The sequence below is a fragment of the Trichoplusia ni genome, chromosome 10, assembly GCF_003590095.1.
Source record: "Trichoplusia ni isolate ovarian cell line Hi5 chromosome 10, tn1, whole genome shotgun sequence".
Lineage (NCBI taxonomy): Eukaryota > Metazoa > Arthropoda > Insecta > Lepidoptera > Noctuidae > Trichoplusia > Trichoplusia ni.
Window position 1 is genome coordinate 6,903,331 of NC_039487.1, and position 11,563 is coordinate 6,914,893.

General features: G+C 38.8%; 1 protein-coding gene across 1 annotated transcript; it reads right to left on the minus strand.

Moving 5' to 3' along the window:
* Positions 1 to 253: 253 nt before the first annotated feature.
* On the minus strand, positions 254 to 10,274 carry LOC113497965 (WASH complex subunit 3). Its single transcript, XM_026877814.1, has 2 exons — positions 9,974 to 10,274; positions 254 to 2,616 (listed from the first exon to the last, which is right to left on the minus strand). Exon 2 carries the CDS (start codon positions 2,569 to 2,571, stop codon positions 1,471 to 1,473), a length of 1,101 nt encoding a protein of 366 aa, XP_026733615.1. The 5' UTR covers positions 2,572 to 2,616; positions 9,974 to 10,274; the 3' UTR covers positions 254 to 1,470.
* Between the last annotated feature and the right edge of the window lie 1,289 nt (positions 10,275 to 11,563).

Genomic DNA, 11,563 nt, shown 5'->3' on the forward strand with positions numbered 1-11,563 from the left:
TAGTAGGCGATTACCATTTATTACTAATCATGTTTTTTTTTTATTCAATCATTTTTAGGGTTTTTACATCTTTAAGCGTTATTTTATTGAGCCTGAGAATTGAACTCAGGAATATTGTAACTGGACTTTCGTCACCTTTAGACAGCAGGTTGTTTATGGCATGTTTTCCCATGCAGGTACAGATGTAGCTATTCTTCATTGTTGTGTGTTTGTTTACGTGTGTGTAAAGGGTTAGGAAATAAAATGTTTCATATAATTGTAATGTACACAATTTATTCGTATCGTATATTGTTTCTTATACAAAGATAATAAATTGTAAAATCCTCTTTCTCGGTCCGAATAATAAATAAATACTTAGTATAACTCCTCTCAGTCCTATCACATGCCCTTAAGGGCAATACTAGGAGTAATCTTACAATACGTCAGAAATACTTGCAATCTACCATTTCTTAGGATTCAATACAATTACAAATTTTACGTGAACCCTACTATCAGTCCGTGTTCTCGCAACTTGTTTGCAAAAAGTTTTATGCTAAGGAGTTTTCACTCCACGAGGAATCAGAAGCGAGTTGCCGACGAGACACGGACTCGTAGTAGGGATTTTCCAAAGGTTGAAATCGCCATTTCTTTTTTTACTATAAGTGTACAAAAATATTCCTTTAGGTAGCTATTTATAAAGGTAGGTATGTATTGTCAAAGGCACTGGTATTCTTAATCCTGTTTTATGAATACATCTGTTTTATAGGATAGGTTATGTATCTATGTCTTACAATTACTGCAATTTCTCGACAGCTAACCAGAGGACCTCTCATCTTTTTGGTTTGGAACTTAACGGCATTCCGAAATGAGAAATATACATTAATTTTTATAAATAACCATCTAAGTTGGACTTAAATTTACTTAGATCAAAACTTAAACTCTACTTATAAGAACATAGTCTTTAGCCATCGATTTTTTCACTATCGAGTCTTCGAATAGATGAAACAGATCTACTTCTATAACTTAATTACATATACATACATAGCTCATCACTAAAAATGCATTTTTTTATATCCTATCACTGAGTAGACAAGTTTAATCTTTTCGAAAAGTCTGTAAACCGAACATAATTAGTCTCATTTTCATACGAAAGGGTCCAGGAGGCGCGTCTACGACGACCTGCCACTAAGTCTGTCTACCCTACACGAGTACATACAATACACCGAGTACAGCGAGTACACCGACCACGACATAACAACTACTAGGAAGGATTACAATTAGGCGCGCGGCTTAGCCGCTTACAGCTGCACAATATGATACAATATAATATTCATCTCTTTACAACGTGGTAACTTCATCTACTAGGGAGGGGAGACAGTTTGTACGACCGAGTTCGGCACGTCATCGCGGGGCGCGCGGGGCGCGGGGGCGCGGGGGCGCGGCGGGCGCGGGCGGGGGCGGCTGCGCGGTCCAGGCGCAGGCGGCGACAGCTCAGTGCTCGTGCGCGCGCGCCTTGTTCTGGTGCATCATGTTCTTGAGGGTCGCCACCTCCGTGGCCAGCCGCGCCAGCTCCGCCTTGAGGTGGGCGTCCTCCTCCTCCGCCAGCCGGTCCTCGGGCCGCTGCGGCCTGAACTCCGCGCCGATGGAGATGCCGGAGTCGCGCTCGTCGCTGGAGCCCTCGCCGTCCCAAGAGGGCGAGGACCGCGGGCCCGGCTCCTGCTTTATGTGTTGGAGGGACAGCAGGGCGCTGGCGACGTCCTTGTCGCCGAGGTGGGACTTATGGCGAAGTTTGAGCGGCAGCCCGTTGTTTTCGGGCGCGTATTGTTCAGCGGTCTCGTCCCCTGAGCCTGAGAGGGATGATAGCTCGTAGGGGGAGGGCACGCGGCGAGATCTGGACAGGTTGAGCACGGAGCCGGGGGGCTCGTAGTGTGCGGGGTGCGGGTAGTAGGCCTCGGGCGCCGGGAGCCGCTCCTGGTAGGGCTCGGGCTGGCGCTGCGGAGGCGGGGAGGGTGGCGACGCGGGCGGCGCGGGGGGCGGCGGGGGTGGCGCCGGGAACAGCGTGTTGGTCGACAGCTTACTCCTCTTCGTTACGCATAGGACCTGGTCGCAAGTAGGAAGGGTTGCCAACACCTGGTCTATGCTTATGAGGGTCTCGCCACATATTCCATATTTCTCCTTTATCGCATCGAGTTGTGCTTTGAGCACGTGGTTCTCCTTGGACAGTTCGACGACGCGCTGTTCGAGCACCATGTCGTTGAAGCGCCTCTTTTCCCGGGATCGCTTGGCGGCTTCATTGTTCCGCCGACGACGGTCCCAGTAGCCGTCATCCTTCTTGCTGTCGGGGATGAACTCCCTCTGCTTGCGTTGTCCGAAGAATTCCTTGCGTTTGTTGAACTCGAAGGGTGAATAGTCATTTGGGTCGCCGGGACTACCGACGGGGCCTTGGCTCTGGTCCATGGGGAAGTGCGGGGACACAGAGAGGCGCGCGCGCGGGGGCGGCGGCGCGCGGGACTGTGGGGGCACGGGGCCTAGGGCTCCGCCGCCGGCTCCACTCAGCAGCTGCTGCTGGCTCAGGATGAACTCTGCAACCATGTTTCGGCGGACGACGACTGGTCCGCACGAATCTTCACTGTGGTTCTGCAACAAGAAGAAAGGTTACGTTAGTTACAGGTCATAAAAAAAATTCGCTAACCGTTGCAGTTGTCTAAATAATGTCGCTGTTACAAAATCGGTCGGTTGCAAAAACTGAATGTCGCAAGATCCCGCCGCTGCAAAGTTGTTGCACGTGGATCACCTTTGTGAAATAACGTTGCTACATTTCAACGCTTTTTACTCCCTTCATGTTAGCCAAACTAATTAATGAGTCGTGTTTCTTAATTTCAGCGTGTTACCGCGTTACAAATACAATTGTAAGGTTACACCGGATTTCTTCACTTACAACACTCACTTCCTAAATGTTGCCGAACGTTGATTTATGTTTTAATTAGGTAATGTAACGATGTATTTAAAAATAGAACGATTGCTGACATTTCTGAAAACAGAACGAACGCGAAGGTGTGTTATACAACGGTGTTGTAAAGTCGGATCGGGACCGAGGGAGTATTTCGAAATAGCCTTACCATGCTCTGCGCACGTGACAAAGTTGAGAACTTTCATTCAATGGGGCTGCCGAACAATATTTAGACTTGGATCACGTTGAAGTTAACGTTTGCTTTAAAATAGCCGCGAAGGACGCGTGATGTCTGAAAGGCATCACCTAATACAATGTCTTAGTGATTTACGTAACGCGCTCAGCTAGCATCGATGGGACAATCGATTTGCATAAATCACTACATTATTCGGTTTATCGATCAATTATGTACGAATCATGTACAGGAAGTGTAAAAAAATGTACCAGTATACATTGTTATCAAGTTTATTATCCGAGACTAACAATGGTAAGGATCATTTGTAAGTGCCTATTGTAGCTGCTAAGTTTGATTGTTTTTTGAAATGATTTTAAAACAATGAGACTTGCACTGGGTTGTGCATAGAAAAAAAACTCGCGATCACGTTTGATAACACGCGGACCTACCCGATGTACCATTCAGTTTTTTATGTTAAATTGTGTTTCGTTAAACCGTGTCTAAATATGCTCATATAATAAATATAAAAAAAAATGACTAGCATTCTGGCAATTGAGAAAGAACAACAAATTTTATTTCTGAAATTTGAAATTCAAACTTCAAATTTCGAATCAGAAAACCGTTTGACGTTCCTTTCCACGTTGGCATCGATTTTTATAACTCTAACCGTTCGTATCCTGACAGTTAACTGCCAAATTGGCGAAACGATTATTATAACCGGCGTGAGAAGTCAATCATGAAGCTTCGCCGCTAAAGAGTGATTGTGTTATTGATACGTTCCGTTCCACGTCACGACACTGATCGGTGTCAGTAGGTCGGCCCCAGATGCGCTGGCGCCGTTATGTCGTCTAACTGTTAAAATAATCGCGCCAACTTTAATTGGTATTCATTATTGTTAATTACTGTATATCCTTTGTTTGCAGTTCATAAATTAGATCAAATAATTAATATCCAAGACTTCATTTAATTAATAGATAGTAAAAAACTTCCGGCCTCAAGAAAAGTGTTTATTTTCCATGTGTAATATAATCGTGGTCCGTTACCTCGGTGATACTATATTTTACAGTTACACATAACTATTCAAACATTTTTTTGTCGGTCGCCCCGTTCGGTCCGCCCACAATAAATTAGGTGTTAATTTAAAACAGTATTCGTGATGGCAACACAGAAAGCTTTTATCATAACTGTGGAACGGGACTTTATTGATATTACGAATGTTAAAATAAATAAACCTACTTCGTAATCTATGGACCAAAATGGTCGACCTTGTTTCGAAATTTAAAAAATTAGAACTTGTTACGGTTTTAATTTAAAATGGCGTTATTTTAAATAACGTTTTTGTTGCGAATTATGATTATTTGCTCCATTTGCAAAGATTAACAGAAAAATTCTCTTGTCCGTTACATAGTTGATGCTTGGCGGAGCACAGACAGTTAAACACCGTTTCTAACCGAACTGTTATTATTAGCATTGCGAATAAATTGCTTTATACTTCATTGTCGCAATTTTTTCATAAGGAAATTTGTTTAAGCACGTGTCAGTCTGATCATGCGAATTTATCAAGGCGATAATTTGCATGTCTCTTAAATAATTCGTTTATAGCCTTGTAAGTTACCAATTTTATAATTTACTTTGACGTTTGACAGGCCAATTAACACTTACGGTTAATCAACCACACGAGTCTACAACCTTGAATAGCACCGAAATAAAAACCGCTAAGATGACGAAACGATATTAGCCGTTTCATAACAGTATTACAAGTTTAGACGTAGTGATGAGCACGAAATAACCGTTTTCGGTTGTGAGTACCGTACAGTCCCAGTTTTTGGGTAACGGGCCTCTGCCCGAGAAAGTACTTGATTAGCGTCCGTCGATTGTCAAAACTCGCTTGATCGCAGTTAGTGGGTATTGTGCAATCCGCCCGTAGATCTGACCAGCTTTAGAACCGTTGTATATTAAAGCGGGATAGATTTATACAAGAAGTTTGACCATCTCGCTCTTATTTATGAATGTGTGTTCTGTTTCGTTGTATGATAAAACGGCTTTTACATAGCGGGATAGTTATGTTAATTGACTTTGGTCTGTACTGTAATATAATTTCGTTTAATCCGATTGTTTGTCATGTTGCAAGGGCAGGACTTAAATCATAGACGTGTGTCGTAGGTCCAGTTGAACACGTGTCCTACCAAATATAGATCGGATAGCACGTTTCCGATTTTTCTAACGCCACACGTGTTTCAAATTTACTATTGAAATTTTATGGAATGGAAGTTATGTGCATTCGTATAGCTGTATGTCCGCCATTTTATTTCAACAAGTGTTGCTACCTACCAATTATTAATGTTCGAAAGAAAAAATGCTAATTAATATCACTCAAGTGTTCCCATGCATATTAAAATACTTCGTTCGTGAAGTCACGTGTTAACAATAGTGTGTCTAAAACAACAATTATTTCTTTATCAGTTCTGTTTCGTAATGTAGTGTCATACATCTGACTCATTCGACGATAAATGTACAAAGTATTATTTATTCTATTTCTATTCTATTATTTAGATATCGCATTTATTTACATTAAGAATATTTTCGATATTTTACTTCTGTATTTGTTCAATCCAATTATTTTTTAATTGCATAATAATGCAGTTGGCTGTATATGCTACGCCCTTGCGTCACAAACACGTGCTCGGCCACGGTTGTCTATGATTATGTCATTAGAATGGCCGCATGAATTAGAAATAAGGCTCCATTTGTTTATGGTAATGCTTGTCTTTTTATTATTGTAAATAAGCATTGACTTTTAATGTTGTTTTAATATCGTATTAAACACATCCTAAAAATCTATTCACTCGATTTCTTTAAATTATATTTACAAACACGATACAAAGTTCAGAATCATTGAACTTGGGGATCGAGAGCCAAACTTTTTTTTAATTCGTCTATTTTGGGCAGTTTGTTAGAGGCAGGTGTCATGTCAGAGTTCACCCTGAGCCCTGCTGACCTGAGCGGCGTGTTGTCGTACCTGCGCACGTGCAGGCGCGCGCACGGGTCACGCGGCCATCGGCACGTGTGTACTTGAACCTCACGTTGTGTTGCGCAACGAACCGACCCAAGCACGTTTGCTCCTCTCTACACGGTTATATAAACTGCAACGTGATCGAAGAACGTGAAATTTAATTATTAATTGCCTTTAATGGATGCCCTTGGCTTTGACAGCACATCTATTGTTTTGATGAAAAATATCGCTGTATTCTATATTTATAGTTTGAACCGTTTCCGCGGTTCGAAACGCGTTTGTTTGCTTCGATAATTCACTCAATGCCAATGTCAATGTTACCTCAACTTGACTCGGAACTTTGAACCGTAAAATAAGAAACCATGTGAAAATACGCGCATACATTATACTTGCAAAGTCAAGATCAATTATTACATTGGTTACCGTTTTAAAATAATAGCGCGCTCCTGACCTTAGTTTAAATAATATATAATGGCGGCCATCTTGGAAAAAGTAGAGAAAGTAGTACAGCGGTAACTTTCCACGCGCTTGCCGTTTTATGCGCGGGAAAAGTGGGACGCCGGCCATATTTGATTTGACGCTTTACCGCCAACTATGAAAATTATACCTTGAAATATTTTTAACGTGTAATTTTTAGTCTCAATAGTAATGAATGTTGTTAACCTGATTACTACCGAGTTTACCCGATTGACGACACTCGGAGTGAATGGTAATAATAATGTAAACAATTTTGCAAAATTCTGCGGAAAGTCGATGGAAACCTAACAAGTGTGTTACATAAGTTGCATGACGCTCCTGTTGGCGCCAATGGCTCATTGTCTGTGGTTATGAATTATGTCAAGATGTGAATGTTTTGAAAACTAACTAAGCGCCCAGTCATATGTTATGTCTTAGAAGCGACCTGCTTTCGTATACTTAAGTTATTTTGACTTGCAGAGGTCGCGTTTTCTGGATACGTTTCAAACATTTTTACGACGAAAATGTATTCTTGACCGATTTTTCGCGCGCAAGACCTAATTGAACGGGAGTTGTTATGTCGCTCGGCCTCTATCGGTCGGCTGCGATAATAGTTTGGTGTCAAGGTTACGTTTCGTAACTCTGTTTAATAAGCCAAGGCTTTTCCTCTTTTCCGGTAGAAATTGTCTTTTAAATAATAAAGATAAGGCTGATGAGTGTTAAATGAATCAGTTTTTTCCACCGAGACCTAGTTGTTCGGCCTTGTTCTATACCTGTTAATTGCTACATTATTAAGAATCGTTTAACCTATTTTCTTGCGCTAGTTTCTCTGAACGAAGCGGGTTGGGTTGCATAACTTTGTTCGCGGAAGTCTTGAAAGACGAGATCTCTGTTTTGTTTTAATTTTTAAGGTCAGCGTCGCGATAATATTTGGTGTTATTTATCACCAGTCATAATATGAACTGTCATTATCGTTAATGTATTGAGTCATGGGGGATTCCCATTGAAATAAACGAGATATGGGTAAATACAGAAAAAAATCGGAAACCGTTTGATTTATGAGGTTTTCTGTGCCCATCGCATCCTTTGTTTTTTTCTGTATTAATTTAACACAATTCTTTGTCATTTAGGTTGGAATACGTCACGTCTGAACACAAATTGTCAGCTCACGTGCTGTAAGTAGGTTACATTCAAAGCGTATGAGATAAAAAAAATAGGTCAAGTTATCTTTGCCCGTCCTCGCGCCAATGAAATTATCTCTACATGTATTGCGCGTAAAAATTGCTTACGTAACTCATAAAACATAATCTGAGCAAATATGTTGAGGGCTGAGTATTTATAGCTACAGTTTTAATAAATATTTGCTTTGGTTTTTCGTAATTGGGTGATGGTCGATCTCTTTGGACAGTTATAGATAATTCTTTTGTTGTTTTGGGTGTCATATTAAGATGTGTGTTCGCTTTTGTTTTATGAAGGATTATTCATATAAACGAGATTGTTTTTGTATCGTGTTTGTGTGCTATAATATCCGTGTTTAACCTTACCGCGTTAATTCCGTGCAACCTTGTGTTAGTTCCGTATTACATCACTACAATACGTTTCGTGATAACTATTTATTTGTAAATCCTTTGTACTCGATATTAGACCGTTAAAGTTTAAGGAAGTTTAACTAACAGTTATTTAATCGGTTCCGGTGTAATGTAGTTAGTTAGCCTTTAATTGTTGCGATTTTAACAACATTGATTGTTAGGTACAACAAAATTTCTTTTGACATTTTTTGCCAAAAATTATTACAAAAAATACAAACAGAATCTAAAAATAGTACACAACGCAATACTTCCAAAAAAAAGCAAAAAAATATAATGAGTGGGATTTGAACCCACGTCAAAGCAAGCCTAGGTCACAAGTCCTTCATATGAACTCTGCGATTCGTAAACAAGTTCAGTGACCCCTTTTTGTATCGAGATTGTCCAGACACAAATGAGTTTGTCTTCTGAATGTCATTTTTCTTTGTGTTGCAGTAGGTTGCGTAATAGGAGGGTTGTAAGGGTGTTGCGTCATGCAACCTCTACGGGTTATCGATTAGGTTGCATTTCTAGAACAGGTGGGTAATGTACAGGGGTGGGAATGGCGACATGTGGTGACATTGTATTATTAATACTGGCTGCGCAGTTCGCAGATTTCTGGGTACCGAGGGAAAAAATGTTGCATATTTTGTGGGTAGTTTAAAATATTATTGAAATTTTAATTTTAAATTTTCAACTTTACGAAGATGTGAATTGTTTCTTCATTTATTTTATTTACAGATTTGATTTGTATTTTAATTACATTTTAAATTAAATTATGTGAATGTTTTTTTGTAGAAGACACAATTCAGATTTACGAAATTATTTGTTTAAATATCTTATGCTCAGAAAATTAATACCATGAGAAAATATTCCAACAATAAAAGTGCAATATTAACAAAAACTCTAGTTTCCGTACATCCGCGGGCGAATGCTCGCCGGATCGGAACCTTGAACCACTTGTGTAAGCGACTCACAATGGCTTACGCCAGAACCGTGCCAGGCGCTGCTTACGACACAGCGCCCAACGCAATACCGCAATTAAAACCACTGCATTATTTCTACTATTCATACACTACTAGTTACAACACTAAACATTATCTCTCAAAAAAAAAGTTAAGAAAATTAAAAAAAAAATACAATTTAGATAACCCGCAACAGGATAGGCCACGTAAACAATTGTAAAAAGAGTTGTGTAAGTACATAAACAATGATGAAAACTACCGAGGAAGCAGAAATGCAAACAAAAGATTCAAAACAAGGTGAAACGTCAAGCATTCAGAAGTTTCAAGAACATAGTCCAAATAAAATGATTAACGCAAGATTTTGGCACGAACTCGGAGATGAGTAAACAAATTTAAGCGAAAAGTCAATGACTCGAAACGAGGAAAACATCTCTATACATTTCTTCATAAATTTTCATAAGTAACTATCGAATCAACAATGAATTTTAAATTTCGAAGAAATGTTTGAATTTTTCTCTCTATTAAATGAAATTGTTTTTCAAATTAGAATTTAGAATGCGCATTTATGCAAAACTTTCATTTTTTATTTGTTTTCTTGTTTGTTTTAATCTGCAATTTTATTTTTATTTGAATTTAGTATTTTTTATTCGTAAGTATTTTTTGTTTTGATTTTTAAAGATTTATTTTAATTGGTAAATATTTAATTTAATTTTATGGGGTAAAATTAGTTTTGATTAAAATAGGGTAACGAATTCAAAGTTTTATACCCATATTTTTAAACTTTGATAATTTTACGCAACATTTTATATAAAATCGACCATTCAGTTTTAGCAACGCCCTGGCGAAGATATAATATTAAAAAATACTTACATAAATATTTGCGGTGTTTGTGTACTCCTTATCCGGAATTATCCAAATTGTGGGTACAATATATCATAATCCACAAAACGGCGATGCACAAACGTTCTATCGTTCACAATTAGTTTTCAAAACAGTAAATTATTATAAAAAAATGTTTCACTCCCACTTTGCACGTCCTAAATGATTTTTTTCACTATCACAATGTTGTTATGACGAAATATCGGCTGCGTATGGCGCTGTGTAACTCCACTCGCTTGGACAGGTCTGTACTGAACAAAGTCTTGAGTGCGACTGAATGTTGTAGTGGGGTCGCGAGACTCCCAGCCTGCAATCACGCACACAGCGGCCCGGCTCTGTGTGGGTGAGTTGCGTCAGTGTGAGTGCGGCGCGCTAGTGTGCGTATATTTACGTAACTGGCGCGTCCCGTGTAATCACTTTAGCCGGTATTGAGTCAATGTGTCCGATTTTTTAGCTAATTCGCTATTGAGTCATGTGTTTATGACTTTTTGCGCTTCCAAGAAATAATTTAATCAATTGATAAGCGTTCAGTTTTAGTTTCGGACGGTGTGGCGTTATTTGGGACTAGTGTCATGTTTGACGGTTTTCCAACTTGGGGTTTGTTGGGTAAATGTTCTTTTTTTCTGAATTACTGTACTGCTGTGATTATTTTCGTCACTTAGTTCTTTTGAACTCGCTTTACTAAGAATGTTTCACAATGTAAACTATTCGATGATTATGTTTTATCTTTCTTTGTTATTTTGTTTCATTGTACTACCTTTTGTTTTCGCTGTTTGTGTTTTGTTTGATACGTAAACACGATAATAAAATTAGCGTGATGCGTAGTCTGTACTTTTTGATTGCGAAGGTCTACGATCCTGCTACAGCGTAGTACGTCTACGAATTTGGAAATTGACTCTATAATTTGTTGACCTTGCAATTTTTCTTATGAGATACTAGAGTGTACGTAATAAGGCCAAGGGTTATTGACCCGATATTCGAACCTCCACAAAAGGACTTATAGTCATAATATACTATCATAATTATTCTCTTATTTTATAACAATTACTCACAGTTACGTCAACATATGGGGCTATTGTGAAACGGTCAAGCGTGAGTAGTGACGTCACATTATGTTAATCAGACGGTAGAGGTTAGGACGTCATGACTGTCTACTGTCTAGTCATACGTTATCGATGAAAATCAATACATTTTTATTGCACATTATAAGGGAAACAAAGTCAACCATTATTAATAAAAAAAAGAATAAGTGATGATGTTATTAGATACGTTTTTAAATCGTGTAATGTCATTGAACTTTGGGCTTTATCATTTTAAATTAAGGGACTGTTAATTTGTACTTTATGTCTCGTAAACAAGTCTTTGGAATGTTAAATAGGAAAAATATATCTGTGTTTATTAAATTTTGATTAGGTCTCACTAATGGACGATGCTGAACAAAATACCCACATATTGAGAATAGAGAAATGATAATTGACACTATCCGATTTTTAAGGCTTAATTAGGAACAACATATCAATACGTAATGGCCTTTTTGAGATGAGACTTATTATTTTTCAAATTATAATGAAAATATGTAAT